This window comes from Equus quagga, chromosome 4 (assembly GCF_021613505.1).
Source record: "Equus quagga isolate Etosha38 chromosome 4, UCLA_HA_Equagga_1.0, whole genome shotgun sequence".
In the NCBI taxonomy this organism is placed as follows: domain Eukaryota; kingdom Metazoa; phylum Chordata; class Mammalia; order Perissodactyla; family Equidae; genus Equus; species Equus quagga.
In genome coordinates, this window is record NC_060270.1 from 51,774,291 (window position 1) to 51,792,540 (window position 18,250).

Genomic DNA, 18,250 nt, shown 5'->3' on the forward strand with positions numbered 1-18,250 from the left:
GGTAAAATGAGGGTGGTAACATTACTTATTTTACAGCGTTTTTATACAGGTCAAATGAGGTAGAGAGTGCAGAGGGCTTGGCACTCAATAAATACACGTTCGTATCGTCGATTCAGATTGACCCTCCTCACCTGCTATCCCCATCCCCCACCCCAGGGAGTGGATTTGGGGTTTCCCTCTCTGCGCCCCACAGCACCCAGGAGCCATATGTCTAAACTTGTAGCATTTATCTCTTTCTTGTCTGTTTCTCCATCTAGACCAGTAGTTCTTAACCCAGGCTGCACACAAATAACCTGGGGAGCTCTTTAAAAAATGTCCTTGCTTGGTCCATTTAAGTCAAAGTCTCTGGCGTGGTTTGCAGTCATGATTTTTAAAGTCCCCCCAGGTGATTTTAATGTACAAGCCTAGACTATAGACTTCTTGAGGGCAGGGACTGACCAGTAAAGTCCCACTGCCATCAGGGAGCTGGGCACAGAGTGGGTGTTCGGTGAATGCCTGTAGAGTGAATGAATGCATGCATGCGTGCTGGCCAGCTCTGACTGCCTTCTGAATATATCTTTGATAAACTTCAACCCATTTAGTTATGAAAATGTGATACTCGAATTTAACATATTCCTAATAAATTTACATTTATACAATGCTAATCAATACCTAAGCAGATAAATATATGCTTTAAGTTTTTTAAAAATTTAGATATTGCTTCAGGCAACTATCTACACATTTGTATGTTTAGTCTTTTTTTCTTTCATTTTTTGGGTCCCAAAGTCATATTGGCAAGTTTGTTTTAATCTATAAATCTCTTAAAGGGTGCCTAAATACCTAGAGCTGAAATTAGCTGAAATGTTTACCTGCCACTGTAAAATTTCTCTCTGTCGGACTGCTGTATGTAACGCTATCCTTTCCAGCATTGTTCAGTTGCCTTCCTCTTGGAATGGCTGTGCAGATTTATATTTAACCTTCCTGTGCTCTTTGTTTTTAGTGACCCATCAATAATTGTATTTAGTTGTAAGAATACACACAATACCTTGAGAAAGGAGGAAGAAAGGGACTAATGGCATTAAAAGCAGTGGCTTTAGCAATTTGTTGAAATTAACTTTTTCCCGTAGTGGCTGCTAGGGCTCTCTTTTCTGAATGCTAAATGGAAGCTGATATACAATAAAATGTTTCTTTTCATACAGAAAATAGTGTCAGAGCACCATGACTAATAAAATCAGCTTTCTCATCTAAATGTGAAAGATTTATGAGTTTATTTTCAGTAGGATTCGGTTTTAGGATGGTCTCTGGACACTAAGCTCAATGGTGGGTAAAAGGATAAGATTCCTATCTTTTCTGAGAAAAAGAATCATGACTTCATTACTTCAGCTCTGGCCTAGAAATTGAAATGTTATCAGCTTAACAAAAAGAATGAACATACATTACAAAAAAGTCTCGAGCTGTTGGGGGATCTCAAGAGTGGAAATGCATAGTTAGATATTTTTATTGAAATAAAAATGGTGGATTCTGGGACTACATTGAATTTCTTTGCAATGTTATTTTCTCTTGGGTAATCAGCTCTGATGTGGGGTCGACTGTTTCCTTCTGGATGATAGACACTGGGCAGAAAATCAAACAATTTGCTGGTTGCCATGGCAACGCAGAAATCAGCACCATGGCCCTGGATGCAAATGCGACATGGCTTTTGACTGGCAGCACAGATGGGACCGTAAAGGTGCGAACACAGTGATGGTTTTCCATCCACAGATGCGGGGGCTGAAATATCGTGCGAAGAGACACAGCCATAGCTAATTCGTTTTTGCCTTTTTGGCCTTGGACGAAGAGAGATGAGACCAGAAAAGAAGAGCCAAATAACCCAAACAATCTAATAACAAAGCCGTTAGGAAAATAAACTTATGTTGAAAAATGAATAAATGATATTTCTGAATAAATTATTCAGAATAGAAACACAGTTTGGCTTGCTTATTTCAGCAAGCCTTTTCCAGTGTTCTGGAGAGAGGACTACTTTGGGGAATAAGAGGCCTGAATAATTTTCATGTGCTTCAGCTAATGTTTCTAGTTTGCTTTTTTGTCAGTTTATAAAATGAGAAATCAGGGCAAAAAAGTAAACTTTTAAAAATGGCATTGATGCAAATTTTTCATAAAATGAATATTTTAAAACTAACCCATTTTGTAACTTGCACTTTTGTGTGAGGGAAACTGACACAGTGAGGAAGGAGAGTAGGAAGAACAGTCATAATCTTATTTATTATCCATCCTAAACTAACACTATTTTATGCTCCTAGTTTTCTTACTTTGTAACTATTATTAATTTCTTCTGGAAGGAAGGTGCTATTTCACTTTGCAAAAATGATCAAATTTCCATGCAAAGCTGGATACTTGCAGTCTGAAATCATGCCCACCAGTAAATCTTTTCTGCTCCTCTCAGCTCCAAGAATACTGACAGCCTTTGACTGGAGATGGCTTGTAACACTCTGAGGCAACAGAAGGCAGTTTCCTGAATAAGCTTTGAATGGTTCTCAGACTTCTGTCATAACTGGAGTCAGAAGGGTATTAATTAGATGTACCTTCCTTGGTGGGATGTATGATGCATTTAGGTAGGCTGCAGGGGAAAGTAATGGAAAACTATCTGGCTATGTGGGTAGCACATCTTGCAAGTTGGGGGCAAGTTTCAGGGGGATGCCAGGTTGGCAACAGTCAGTGTGAAGGAGGTGCTACGGCAGGTTGCAGTGCGAATCTCTGGAAATCAGCAAAACTTGGCTTCTGGGAAGGTTGATGGCATGAGTTATGGCCTGGGAGCTTGGGTTTAAGTAAAGTAATCAAGTTCAAGGGAGAACTGGAAAGATGCATGAAGGTTATGGGATAATCCCCATCCCGATAGTCAAGGTGGAATAAAACAGGAATAACTGGAACTGGAGTACAAGTTAGACAGTGGCTGAGGCATAAGGAACAAGTAAGTGTCCCACTTACCTGTCCTGGGGTATGAGATTGAAATGGAAAATTAAGCCAGTGGGTTATGTTCCCTTCACTTCTATCTTGGAAAGTAACTGTTATAGAGTCAGGGTAGGGCAGAATTTGTAGATGGTTGCTAAAACGAGCCCAACTAAGGGACTTAGTAAGATCTGGGGACAGTCAGATCTTTAAAATACCCATTTGTGGGTATTATCTTAGGTGGGTTTGGTAAGAGCCATGTTTAGAGGAAAAGAAAGTGGCATGGATAAAGAAATGTGTACCCCTCAAAGTCTCAGCTCAAGCTTTGTCATCTTAGAAGTTAATGTGAATTTAGTAGTATAATCACAGCTTTTGAAGGTACATTTATCTTTATCATAATAGCACAACAGAATTCTGAAATTTGGCAACCTCTGTGTAGGATGCATAATCAGAGTTGAGCTACTCTGGTCATATTCTTTGAAGAAACAAGAATGAACGACATCTTCCAATCTCATTTATAATTTAGAATCCAAAACCAGTACCTATCTAATCAAAGATTTAAAAGTATCATCTTATTTATCACGGTTTTGAAGTGTCTGTTTTCAAATGAACTAATGTTTTGAATAATTAATGTTTTCACACAATAAAAATTTAAAATATAGAAGATATACAGTGAAAAGAAGGTCTCTTTCTCACCCCTGTTCCTGAATCCTCCCTTATGGCTACCACTGTTACCGGTTTCTTGTGCACCCTTCTAGCCTGTGAGCACCATTTGTTTCTCAATGGCAGCCCACTATCCATGCTTTTCTGCATTTTGTATTTTTCTGTCTTGGACATTGATTCATATAAATGCATATAATAATAATAATGTTAGCTAACTTTTATTGCATGCTTATTGTGAACCAGTCACTGTCCTAAGCACTTTATATACAAACACACACACACACATACATCTATATCGTTGTCACTATTATTATCCCAGTTTTACAGATGCGGAAACTGAAGTCCAGGGAGCTAAAGCAACTTGCTTAAGTTTCCATAGCTGGTTGAGTTTTAACAGAAGTTAGGAACATGGAGATGATTCATTCTTCTTAATGGCTACATGTATGCTACTATAGAGATATTTCATGTTCCGATTGTTCAGTCTTTTGTTAATGAGCAATTTGGTTGATTCAGATCTTTAGCTTTCATAAACAATGTTTTAAGGCTAGCCTTCAAAATACGTCATTTCATACATGAGTGTCTCTGTGAGATGATTTTCTAGAGGTTGAATTTTTGAGTCAAAGGGTATATTCATTTTAATTTTGAATGCCAACTTGCCCTCTGGGCATGATGTCCCAACAATGTTTTGAAGCAGGGCTTAGTTTTAACTGCTTGTGACCTAATGATGTTCTCTCCTAAAGTGCATCCATCAGATCTGTGTCCTCCCCCACTGCCCGAGGTTAACTAGAACTGCCTGTGCCTTTGTAGGATTCAGTCTGGCACCCACAATCAACAAGAGGTTTTATTGGCTGACAATGGGAAACCTAGTACATGATGACTGTTTCAGGCGCTGTAGTAAATGTTTAAAATTTCAAGCATCCCTGAGGAGTAAGGTATCTGTCATAAACAAGGAAACTGAAATTCAGAGACACACTTAGAGAAAGAACCAGGATTTTGACAGACTCCAAATATGGCTCTTCATGATTTTACATTGCCTCCTTCTTAAAAATATGCACTAGTTTACAGCCTTTGATTCAACTATTATTAGAACAGACTGATAGGATTACAAGTATATTAATAAATATAATGGCTAAATTTAAATGGTGAGAGGATTTTCTTTAGCTTTTACATATCCCAAGTGAATCAACCCTAGTCTAGAATATAAACACAAAATTTTAATCCTATTACATCATGTAGTTTTACTCCTCGAAGAAGACACTTTCTTTTCTTGTCTCAAAAATGAGTTTGATTTTTTCTTCAAGGTATGAGACTTCAATGGATGCTGTCACCACACACTCAATGTTGGGCAGGAGGGAGCTGTGGATATTTCACAGATCCTGGTTCTTAAGAAGACAATACTGGTTATAGGCTGGGAGAGGTATGATATCCTTCATGCAAAACTGTAGCAAGGTAAAAGGAGAAGGTTTTTATTTGGATCAAAATCTAAAAGAAAAGAGAACATAGAGATCTGGACTGATTCTGAGTCAATTTGCTGGTGACCTAGGTGGGTGAAACTCTAGTTGGAACTGACTGAATGCTTAGTGAATAAAATATTATAAGATCATGTAGCTTGAGTGGCTTTGGGAAGCGTTCTAAGGCTTTCTCTGGCTTTGGGAATCTGTCTTTTTATTTAACCATTCCAGACAGGAACATAATACCACTTTTTGAGTGTTAACTCCAAAAGTTTCCCAAATTTTATAGTCAATAAATTCTTAACGTGAAAATTACATTCCTTCAACTGTAAAGGAAGCTCATTCCTTCTTCTCTTGTTACTTATATTAAATTGCAGCACAAAGGGGAAATAGCCTACTGAATTCTGTGTTGGCACTTCCTTCATATCAGTGCAGAAGAGGGCCTTTCACAGCCCACTTACGGCTCTTGAGGAGCAATTCTTCCATTTCATTACAAGGAAAATTACTTTTCTTTCCTTTTTTCCTGAGAGAACTAAGGGATCATAAACAGGGCCTTTTCCACAGTATTGTATAGGCACTAAGAAAATTAACTTGTGGTATGTTTTGAAAATATATTGTCCATAAATTCAACAATTCACAAAATATTGCTCTAATAGGTAATTTGCCAAACATCATTCACTATAGAATTATGATCTTAGTGGTTTGAAGCTAGGATTAAATCCAATTTTATACCTAGAAAACTAGCAGTATATATTTGGGGACTTTTATGAATTATAGGAAAGGCTTTTCTTCTAATGCAAATGTGCATATAGAGACTAGAAAACACAGTGCCACACACAGCTTAGTTTTCAGGGGTGCTTTGACTCTAAGGAAAGAAAGTATAGACCAGATTACTCTACTTGATATTAAGAACGAATTCAATCATCCTCACCTTTGAAAGACAAGGCTTCTTCACATCCCTGGGATTGATCGTGACCTGTTAACAACTCCTAACCACTCCAGTAGACATGGCCTAATGCTCTCCATACTTAGGCCATGGCAACAAATAGGTTTAATTCTCTAATATCATGGCAGGGTAGATGTGTGGTATATAGCTGATCTAATTTAAATTTTAAACATAACAAAAAAGAATTTTAAAAATTAATCAGTGTAGGTCAAAACTTTGGAGATATCATTTTCTTAATTACATGTTTTAGATATCCATAGTTATCCATAGTTTCTACTAGCATCACATACATGGTTTTTTAAAATTACTTATGGTGGAAAATTGTTAAATATTAGATATCTAGAGTCATCTAAAAGTAGTTTAAAGGAATGCTAGATGTTCTGATCTATATTGGTGGGCGGTCACTTTCTATAAACTTGTTGGGGGAAGCTTTGGGAAGACTAAAATGAGAGGAGGAAGAGATATCATTCTTCCCATCTTCCTCCATGTTTTCCATCTTCCACAAGGTTGTCGGACTTGGATCCCTTAGTTGGAAGTGAAAGTTGAATGAATACATTCTCAATTATATTATTTCACTTTTATTTTGGTGGATTTAAAGGTTATCATTCCTAAGTTAGAGGCCTTATGTAAGGATGGATGTGTCAGGATTGTTCCAGGGCCTTTTTTACCAGGAGGCATTTAACGAGAGGCAACAGGACAGGGCAACTGTTAAGTTATAGCTGGGGAAAGATGTCCTGTTCAGCCAACTCCTTAATAGATCAGTGATTAGAGAAGAAATAACTGGAAGATTGACAGTCAGCTCATTAAGCTTTCTTTAAAACCCAGAGTGAGGCTGCATCTCTAACTCCAGGCTCTATCTAAATAAAGAGATTAGCTTGATAATTTTGCCTTGGATGGAATAGAAATTACATTTATTGAGTGAGGTACCTAAATATGCCATCCAATTTATTTTATTTATGGTGCTTTGTAGCATTAGGCACTTTACATACGTTATCTAACTTAATTCTTAGCTGCATCTTGGAAGGTAAGCATTATTTTGTAGATATTGCAAATCTTCAGCTGTTATCTCTCTAAGCTCACTTATCCATTTGTTTGCTGGACCCTTCTGACTGCAATCTCAAATTCAACATATTCTAAACTGAATTTATTATTTATTCCCCTCACGAAAAACTCCTTCTTCTCGTAGAATTGAGGCTTCAGTTAACAGCTAGAGACCCAGACATCCACCTCGGTTTTTCTTTCTCACTCAAGTTCACAACCAAGTAGTCACTACGTCTTGTCTGTTTTATATTCTAAATATTTCTCAAACCTCTCCCCCTTCCTACTATAACTGTGTAATTCAGAGCATCATTTCTATCTGGCGTAATACCACAGCCTTTTAATTTGTCCTTTCCTCTAGTAATGCCCCTCCTTTGCCTCTTACATAGATTCCGCACATTTTAGTTACATGATTTCTTTCTACAATGCATTCTATCATGTTACTTCCTTGTTTAACACCTTTCGGAGTGTCTACAAAATAAATCTAAGCTCCTTCTGGCCTGGGCCTATTCTTAGTTTCTCCATTCTCACCCATTCTTGTGTACATTCTAAACTCAAGTAGCAACCTGCTGTCGGGGTGTTCTCATGCAAACATGCTGTTTCACACTCCCATTCCTTTATTTCCTCCCCTTGTCTAGAAATCGCTCAGCAAACATTTTTCATGTGGCTAATGTTTATTCCTATTTCAAGTCTCATTCATGCATCTTCTCCACCAGGACATCTCTTTATACTCTTTACTCTCTTTACTCCTCAAATGGAATATGTGTGTATACACACACACACACACACACATATATATATTTACACTAAACAAATATCGCTGAGCACCTGATAAGAATATGTATATAGTACATATATACATATAGAGTCTGGTGCTTTTTAGATGCTCAATGATATTTCTTGAATGACTTCAGTAATGTTTATTGAATACACAGGAAATCTAAGGATTAGAGAGATTTATTACCCATGGTCGCACTGCAAATAAGAGGCAAGCAGCACAGATATTCAAATTTATTCTAGCTTCACAGTAAACCAGACAGCTAAGCATTATCAATCCTTTTTTACAAGGGAGGAAACAAAGCTTGTAGAGGTTGGGTAGCTTGGCGAAGGTTGCAAAGCTAGTGGGCAGCTGAGCTAGAATTCCATGCCAAAGTCCATGCTCTTTCCACCGTTCCTGAGTCATTAAATTATGACAGAACAACTGTATCCTTTTAAACAAATAATTTGACTGAGGAGGTTGATTATGTCACTCAAAGCCAGTGAATCATTTTTGTGCATTTGAAGAAACACATAAAAAATGTGTTATCAACCTAACAATACCTCAAAGTTTTAGCTTACCCTTATTTTTTCCCTTTCCTTCCCACAAATATTTTTAAACTGCACCTAGATGGAAAGCACCAAGTTAGGAACTATGACAGACTGAGTGTGAAGAAGGCTGATGGCTGCTCTCAAGGGCGTCACATTCTAACTGGGGAGTCCATACATTCCAGGCAGGATATGGTCAATGCCACCATGAAGTGGGCCTCGGCCAAACCTGAATTAGAAAGCCCATGTTGGATATTTAGAAATACGATCATTCATATCTAGAGAATATTTCTGTCAGAAAAAAGAAGAACTTCTAGCAACATGTTTCTTAATTGGAGCAAAATATACTTAGAGACAAAGTGGTGAACTGACATAGGGTCAGTTAAACAACACTTGGTTAAATGCCTTGTTTACACTGGTAAAATTAAATGAATAAATGATCATTATCTTTGCATTTGTTTAAAGTAGTCATGTAATATGTATAGTTCTAGTAAAACCAAATAAATGATCATAACAGTTTAAGATTTTATCCTGCCCTAAAATTCTATGATTCTATACTTACAACTCTCTGTAAAAATAGACTCAAACTCTTAGTTTCCCTCACTTTATTTCTCTCCTTTCCATTAAAGGGGAAACCTCTGTTTGTGAAAGTTTTATCTCTGTAAATTATCTAGACTTATACAAATACTAAAAAAGAGAATCACATAATTTCAAATAATTCTGAAACTATTATTGATAGTAGCATCCTTCACAGAGCTCTGTAAAAAGTACGTGCTCAAAATAGCTGCTGATTTAATTTGATTTCTCAAAGTATTTTTAAGTGAAATGAGATTAGGGATTTGAAGTTCCTCAACAATAAAACTTCCCTATCACAAGATATTAAATTCTTAATAATTGCCTTACTAAGGAACTGTAATCCTATATGACTCAGTTGGTTTCTATTATTAGGATAAGAATCAAAGCGAAAACTTCTAAAGTTGTAACTCATTCTAAATAACCATGTTGGAGGTCAGGAACGGGTGGGTATGATTGAAATTCACAAATTACCCACAAACCTAATTTTTTGATGGTTTCAGTGTCCAAATTTGACTCCAAAGTTTTAGGAAAAAGAATAAAATGATTTATATTGAGCTCATTCTCTGCCTTTGAGGTACCCCTTTAAGCCTAAAAGGCAATGAATCAAACAAGGATAGGTTCTTATGATAATTGGACTAACCACACATGAACATTTAACCTCTGAGGGAACAAATAGTTGTGTTCTTTTGTTCTCTCCATGGTGTTTTCTACATGATAAGTTTTGGTGAATGTTATTTTCCTATCTCATTCATCCTAAAAGAGGTTCTCTAAAAAAAAAATTTTTTTGTATTTTTTGGCACTTGACAGGTAAACTAATTTTGTTCTTACAGAATTGGTCATCATATCTAAATTCTGAATTAGAGACAGGATCATCTTCACAAGATGACACGATGACTCAGTAGCAGCTCTTTTAGGATTTCAAATGTGAGATGTGGAATGGAACTAGTAAACTCCTTCAATGTCAGAAAGAGAAATCTCTCAGATTCCTAAAAGGGCCTTAAAATTGGCTCATTCTGCACTTTAATTTTACTCTTGGCAAAAGTGCAAACTTAGACAAAGTTATCTTTGAAATGGACAAAATAAAAAATACAGTGTGGATTCTGAAGGCATTTTAAGGATAACTGTCATCTCAAATGAAAATTTCAGGTTAGGTTTTAAGGGAAAGCTGTCAGCTAATTAGTTTCTCAACATTTTGACACACAAGGTCAAACATCAGAAGGGCTATTTTTCACACCACCTTATGAAAGGCATTTTGCGCCTTTGGGTGGTACTCTCTACATATGTCTAGTTAATATGGGCATCTTGGTGAAAAGACATTTAACATTGAACTTTGGCTGAGAGATAATAGAAAAGATATAGGATTAATCTCTTACTTCTCACTCCCACCCCACAAAGGGCAGTCTCGTCAAGCAAACTTACCATTAGGTAAAGAGAAAATTTAAAATATACACATGTAAAGCTATTATGAGATTAACTACAATTTCAGAATTGCAAATTACTTTATAATATCTTTCTAAGCCTGATATTAATATTATTAAAAGAACACTAATATTAAAATTATTGATATTTTAAAAAACAGAATAATTCACACTTTGATTCAGCAAATATTTATTTAATGGCTATTATGTGCTAGATACTATTCTAGACACTACTGATGAAGAAGGGATAAAACAAAGTCCTTGCTCTCCTAGAGTTTATTATGATAGAAGAGATAGGAAATAGACAAACAAATATAGATCACAATATCACATGATGAAAATGTAAGAAAGAAAAACTATGTAGAGTGAGAGATGAGAGACTCAAGGGAGAGTCTTCAGCTAAGGTGACAGGAAGGCTTACTTGAGGAGGTGACATTTGGGTGGAGAACTTTTTACTCATTCATTTGACAAATATTTATTGAATATTTGATATGTGAAGGTCACTATGCTTGCTACTGTGGGGTTGCAGAATAAGACAGGATATCTGTTTTCTGAGAATTTACAATCTAACAGAAGAGCAGAGACTAAATAATGTTTACTAAGCATTATAAGTAAAATTTGAATGATGTAAAAGGTCAGAAGAGGAAATATTTCTTTCAACTCTAGTTGAAGGAAACCTACCAGACTCAGGCGGGCCTTAGAGAATGGGTGCGTGGAGAGCTAGATGTGAGTATGTCTGTGAAAGAAACTGCACAGAGGGATGGAAGAGCATGCCATGAATGAAAACAAAGCAGCTGGAAACGTGAAGGGTGCTCAGACACCAGTAAGACTATTGTTTGTGTTGAACAAGAAGGTGTGCTTTAAAAACGTAGCCCCTGAATACCCCTAACAGTTGCAAACAGCTCCTGCAACAAAGAAATTTGTTTGAAACCTCGTATCCTATCTTTAAAATCAGATGAATTTTGCATTCTATTGCATTAATTCATCTATCCTTATGTTAATATAAAATATTTTTGCTCAAACTCTTTGAGTAAAATTAACACTCAGAAAGGTGCACCATATTTACCCTGTGGCTTCCCATAGTCCTGTCAAATATTTAGTTGAACATTCACATTTTACTTTGAAAAGCAAGGATAGAAGAATAGAGAGCAATAATTCTAAAAAAGTAGATTGGACTCAAGTATTGTTAAGCCTTGAAGAATAGGCCCACACATTTGAATTTTGTCATGTGGATATGGAAAATTAGGAAATGCTTTTGAATATGGCATTAGCTTCTCTCTGATCATGCTGTTTTCTCTGCCTAGAGTACCTTCTTCTTCCAAATCCTGCACATCTCGTATGGTCCAGCTTAAATCTGACCCCTGAACTCAGCCTTCTGTGATTTCTACACTTGGACTTCCACAGCAGTTGATCAGTACTTCCTTGGCACTTACCACATTTCATTTTGCATTTTAGTCATTTTGTGCTCCTGGTTTTACCCCCTGCAGCACCAAGAATGGAGACGTCCATGTAGAAAACAGAAATGCTCATCTAATGAATGCATATTAAGAGACCCAGAATGGAATGATTAATCTAATAGCAGGATGAAGACTGTACAAGAAGTGGGTGGACTAGAAACAGTGAAATTGGTTAAGAGATTGTTACAATTGTTCAACTGTGAGATAATGAGCGCGGAACTAGGAAGATGTCATTGGCCGTCAAAAATATAAAGGACGGAATGAATATGTAACATATCATAGAAGTAGAATCTAAGTATTGGATTTGACTAGGGGAGGGAAAGACATGTAGGAGGCTGGAATGCTGGTCTATCAACCAAATTAGGGAATTTAAGGAGGTCTGGTGTGGAGGGAAGGTGGCAAATTTGGATTTTTGATATGTTGCTGATGGGAGCCTTAAATGGAACTGTTAACTGTCAAGAGAGAACTATTCAGCACTGGAAAAAGTTATGAATGAAGATAAATTTAAGATCCCTTTGTGTAGGAGTGAGATTGGAACCTCCAGGGGTATACCAAATCCTTGAACAAGCCCTTTTGAGGAGAGAGGATGGAGTGGAAGAATCACAGTAAGAAATATCCATATTCATATGCAGGAGAGAAGGAAGGGAAGAGAAAAAGGCGGACAGAGAATGAAAGAGCAGGGAGGCAGGAAAGAAGTAGGACCTACTGGAAACAAAAGTTTCCAGGAGGAGAAAGCCACATTCATCAGAGTGAGGAGTTACGTTGATGGGGCAATTTAGAGACGTTCAGAGTGGTGGGAATAGAAGAAAAACTTCAGTGAGGTGAAGAAAGAATGAGGGTGAAGACACCACACATGTGGTTACAAATGCTCATTTGAGATTTTTTTGGCCCTAGAAAGAGGGACAGGCTTAGCATAGGCTGGTAGCCAGAGCTCAGGTCACAATTTAATTTTTACACTCCTCCCTTCCCCACCAGGCCCCAGGCATTTCATTCTCTGCCCATCCTGGCCTACCCTCAATTCGCCAGAGCAGTGTCTTAAGATTCTGACATTTTAAAATTATTATTTCTGTTCAAAATGTATCTGTCCTGTGTACCATTTCTATGGAGCAACATTTTCCAAGTGTGTTCCACAAATGGTAGTCTTCAAGACGCTTACTGAGAAGGGACTCTGTGGTCAAGTAAGTCTGAGAAATGCCACAGGGAATGGTAACATTTTAAATGTCCTGGATGCTTTGATGATAAGAAGCCTTATTACTTTTGTTCAAACTACCAAATATTTTGTGTTCACAGACCCATCCCCTTTTTTATTGCTACTGTCACAAAGCAATTAGTGGTTCCATGTTATCCATATGGGGAAACTTTGCTTTAGGGTCTTGGTGATGGATAATTAATCTGATAAATGCATACATGTTTGGTGTTAATGATTGTGAAAGGATAATTAACCTTCTAATACTTCATAATTTGCCAGCGAATTCAATGAGAGAATCCAAAACAAAGTTCAATGTGGGAAGTTCAGTATTATGGATGACAAGTGGGCATAAAATTTGGGGTAGCGCAGTCTTTTAGACCTCTCAAATTACATCCCCAAGTGGATGATGGCTACTCGATATCTATATCACTTTTAGATTCACAGCTAAATTCTATGTCTTTTTTACCAGGGCTATTACTGTATTTCGACTTCAGAGCTTCAATCAGTTTTTGATCCAGCCTGAAGAATGGAAAGGAGGAATACAACACCGAGATGATATTTCGTGTCCTGCATTTCTACCTCCACAAACTCTTGCTACAGGTTAATTGAATATTCATTTGACAATCAGTGCTGAGAGTTTGGTTTCTTTTGCCTCACTCACTTTTAAGAAGCCTTTTCTCTACTGCAAAGTGAACATATTTCTTGAAGCAATCCTTGCACTGAAAGCTACTCTTGGTTCTTCTTTCTAGGCCAATACACTAGTGGTTATGCCCATCGGCTCCTGAACCTGGCTACCTGGCTTGAGATCCTGGTTCCACCACTTGCCACTGCATGATACTGATCAAGTTATTTAACATCTAAATCATAATTTTTTTCTGACTAATAATAGTATAAGAATATCTTGGTTTACAGCTAAGATTGAATAAGATAATCTGTGTAAGGGCTTAACACAGCGCTCGGCACACAGTAAGCTCATTGGTTAAATGTTAGCTTTTATTTTTAGTGTCCTTTTTCCAGGAGTAGCTTCAGAATTGTTGGGTACAAATCAACTTCTGTGGCACTCAGATGTGTCCTCACGGGAACATATTAACTCTTTGGCACAATTTAGTCTAACTAATGTTGGTTAAAGACTGGCCTCACAAAATGTCTACAAATCCAAGCTCTTAAAAGAGGCCATGGGTATGCTTTGATGTGACATATTAAAGAGGATCAGAAATTGTTGTCTCATTTCCAGCCAAAGAAAACAATTTATAAAGACAGATTGCACCATGAAATTATCAAGTCCATGTTTTGACAGGCTACATTTTTTTATAGAACCAAAAATGTCATCAATTAAGAGGAATGAAAACTCATAGGAAAAGAACCAAGACATCTATGAAGTGTTACAATGTGAGGTTTACTGCTCTGTCTACACTTAAAGTTCCATTGTTTTTAGAACTGACACGATTACTTTCCGGTAGGGCAACTCTGCAATTGAATTTGCTATAAGCTGCTGGAAGTCTATCCCTGCAGGGGGTATCACATACTGAAGTGTGATGGAGACAAGTAAACTATCAGGCTGTATAGTTGTTATTGTGCGTGTCATAAAATACCATTGTAATTGGTGAATAGATCATCTCTTCATTCATTCTCATCCCATTGGTCCTATGGGAAAATGTTTGATCAAGTACTTTGCAAGGAAAGCATTTCAAAATCGTAGGAAAAGATGAATACGCCCATGGACAGCTAATCCATGGAAATCCATCATCCTCGGCCAATGTGTGAGTTACATGGGTTCCTCTCTCCAGGACAATACAGAGTTTAGCATGTGTTATTCTCTTCTTTCTTTAAATCCCAAGAAAGACACCATGTGTACATCCCACTCAGACTCAGCTCTTCTCTTTTGCTCTCCACTTCACACTGATGCTCTGCTCAGCAGGAAGCTGTTCTCACTGAGCTGCTGAGGGCAGAGGTCTGGGCACGCATTGCTCCTCCCCAGGACAGGCTTGGCCAGACTTAGCCTCCCTATTTTGGCTTTTCTATGTTCTCTGAGAGCAATTAGGAAGAACTTTCTCTAGGGAGAATTTTAGGATTGGAGAAAGCAGCATTCAGTAAAGAATACAGGAGGGAGGAAATGAAAAGGACACACACACACACGTAAAAGAGGAGATGTGGGAAACAGAAACCTAGAATTTGATCGACTTGCCTTCTCTCAACAATAAAAAAGTATGATAATTATTATTAACACTTTTTCGTGCTTATAATATACTAGGTACTATTCTAAGTACTTTTCATTCTTCATAACAATCCTCTGAAACAAACACAATTCTTAATTCAGGTTTATAGGTGCAGAAATGGTGGCGTCCTGTACAGTTAAATAACTTGCCCAAGGTCACATAGCTAGGAGGTGGTGGGACCAAGATTCAGACTCAAGTTGTTTAATTGCAAAGCCCTTATTCTGAGTGCTTTATTACTATAAAAGGAAAAGATATGACAGCAAATTTCTATCACACTATGCACAGGTATGTTGCGAGGATTGTAAGTTCTAAAGCTTAATAAAAATACTAGTTATTATTATTCATTCATGTCTCCAAAAATGTATACAGTGCCTACTATGTGCCAGATTCCATGTAAGATATCATGATAATGCTATTTTCTCATATTTTTGCTTGCATTGCTCATATTTTGTAACTTTTTGCTCTTTGCTGTTGCTCACATTTTCTAACTTTTTGGCAATTTGTGTTCTCCATCTTGGCTCATCTAGGCAGTTATGGTGGAGAAATTGTTCTGTGGAACAATAGCACAGAAAGTGCTTCCTAGGTCCTTCATCCTGATTACCAGAGGCTGCTAGACTCAAAATCGGGTGAGTGCCAGTTTGAAAGTAAAATAATGTGGCTGAGTCAAAGCACAGTAGGCTGGTTGTGACTGCATATACCTGATGCTGCTTGCTCCTAAATCATAGATCATTGGCTATAAGCGCAAGGGACTAGTGATAACAGTGTCTTATCAAAGTGACTAAAAAGAACCCTGAGATTCACTTGGCTTAGCAGATTTTCCGTGGCCTACCATTTCTTCTCTTTGTGCTACATTGGCGTTTCTGAATTACTGACAAGAGGGAGCAGCCCTTTCCTCTTTATCCTGTTTAGTTTTTGCCAATAAAACTCGCCAAATTGCCTTTGAGTGAACCTTGGGTACCCCCAGGTAGGAAAATGGGAACACGTGTTCACTTGATAGGCTGTTCAGGCTCAATCTAGGACTTGTATTAAATATTACACCACCCGGAAATCTCAAATTATTTCTTGCCTTAGAAACCTGTGAGGAGCATTAGATGGGAGTGTATTGTATTTTATGAGAGTTTAGCAGAGCATATGAATATTTTATACTTAAGCAAAATGTCCTGACACTTGCCTTTCACAGTTTTATGTTAGTTCCCTTAGATGCTAAAGGTTTTTCCTTAGACTAATTTATTTGGGTAATGAATATGTCATTCTTCATGGCCCAGCAAGATTCTGTTGTCTCAATTGGATAAACTCACAGAGTCTGACTTGGATCTTAGGAGAGGACTGGTCATCAGATAAAGCTTTCTTGTGAAAAGCTGAAGGAGTAATTTGTGAAGAGTAAGAAAGCCAACTTAAGAGATTTTGGGCTTACCTGGTTGTAGGCACAACGCTCTGACCTGCTGTATGTATAAAGAGCTAACCATCATGCTTCATCGGAACCCTCCAGGGAGAGGGTGGAATTCTGCCTCCTCTTCTACACTGGCCTTCGGGACAGCGCCATCTTGTTCTTATAGCAAACCTAACAGTGGCAACAATTAAATACACAGAGGGTTAGATAAGAAGGAAAAGCAGACACTGGCAAATTTCTGAAGATGTAAGAGGCATTGCTATAAATTTCTTGCTTTGAAATTTTGAAGGTACCTGTGTATAGATTTTTCATAACTATGTGCAGACTATTCATAAATTTTGAGGTGAACATCTCCAGTTTTTATTAGTGTGGTCTGGAGATGGTATCATTAGATAATCGAAGTGTCATTAAGAATATCCTTTCCAGGGTAGCTCACTGACAAATAATATTGCTAAAAAATGATCGTTAGGGGCTGGCCCAGTGGCGTAGTGGCCTGAAGCATGTTGCCATCCTGGGTGCAGATCTACACACCTCTTGTCAAGCCATGCTGCAGCAGCGTCCCACATACAAAATAGAGGAAGATTGGTACAGATATTAGTTCAGGGATAATCTTCCTCAAGCAAAAAGAAGATTGGCAACAGATGTTGGCTCAGGGCCAATCTTCCTCACCAAAATTAAAAAGAAGACCATTAAATATATTTAAATAGTCATTATATCTAGTGTTCATTAAATTATTTGCAAGATTAATATTAATGATTAATAAGCTGAAAATGCTGTGATATTAGAATCACATTTATCTTGAACATAACAGGATCTGTAAGATGTTGGCAGTGACTAGGAAATGAAGTCCCTGTTAATACATATCAAGGGAAAACACAGTGAGCGTGTACGGAATATGCCAAAACAAACATGGAATCAAACAATCCTTCAAGTTGGGGTTGAGGAAGTGAATAGTAGAAAGCTCAATGGATGTTAACTGTAAACCTATTGTGAGACTTGATGGAGTCATCCAAGACCATGATGGAGGCAGGCCTGTTGTTTTTTGTAAGCATTCGTTTGAAAAGCAGATGTTTCTTTTCATTAAGACGCCTGTTTCCATCACAGAATCAGAGGCTCCAAAGCTTCTGGGGGCCGGGAGAAGCCACCCCACCCACCCCACAGCAGACCAGGCTTTGAGACTGACACCAACCGCAATAATGCCATCATGAGGCTTTGCTTCCTTGAAGCAAGAAAAAACATTGCAGAGACAGGTAAAATACTTATTTATATTTTGACTCTAGATTGCTTTGATACATTGTAAAATGTTGCAAAAGGGAGCAATGAAGAGAGTTCAGTCTAATCCTATCTAGGTCTTGTAGAGTTTGACTGCATCTAGCTAGCAGTCAGGACTGGATCATGGGAGGCCATGGGCCAGGGCAAATGAGCTTAGGGCTTAGGAGGGTGGGTCTAGAAGCAGGAGCCAGGCTAGATCAACAATTTATATAGTGCTGCCTATGTCCGGACCAGAGTGAGAAAAACTTGGGCAAACTCTTGGCCATGGGCAACAATTGGAGTTGGTGTTCCAGCCATGGCATAAAGAGGTTTGATAGGGCAGAGGGCACAGCAAGAAATATGCTCCAAATACATGAGCCAAAGCTTAGGTCTACATGTGGCAGAAGGGGACACTCTGAGACTGA

The 18,250-nt window shown here is 37.8% G+C and overlaps 1 protein-coding gene across 1 annotated transcript in view; it reads left to right on the top strand.

Moving 5' to 3' along the window:
* WDR49 (WD repeat domain 49) overlaps positions 1–18,250 on the top strand; it is a 146,819-nt gene that overhangs the window by 88,744 nt on the left and 39,825 nt on the right. Inside the window, 6 exon segments of the mRNA XM_046659840.1 lie at positions 1,552–1,708; positions 4,890–5,005; positions 13,438–13,568; positions 15,712–15,810; positions 17,679–17,738; positions 17,741–17,824. Coding sequence (XP_046515796.1) covers positions 1,552–1,708; positions 4,890–5,005; positions 13,438–13,568; positions 15,712–15,810; positions 17,679–17,738; positions 17,741–17,824 — 647 coding nt within the window.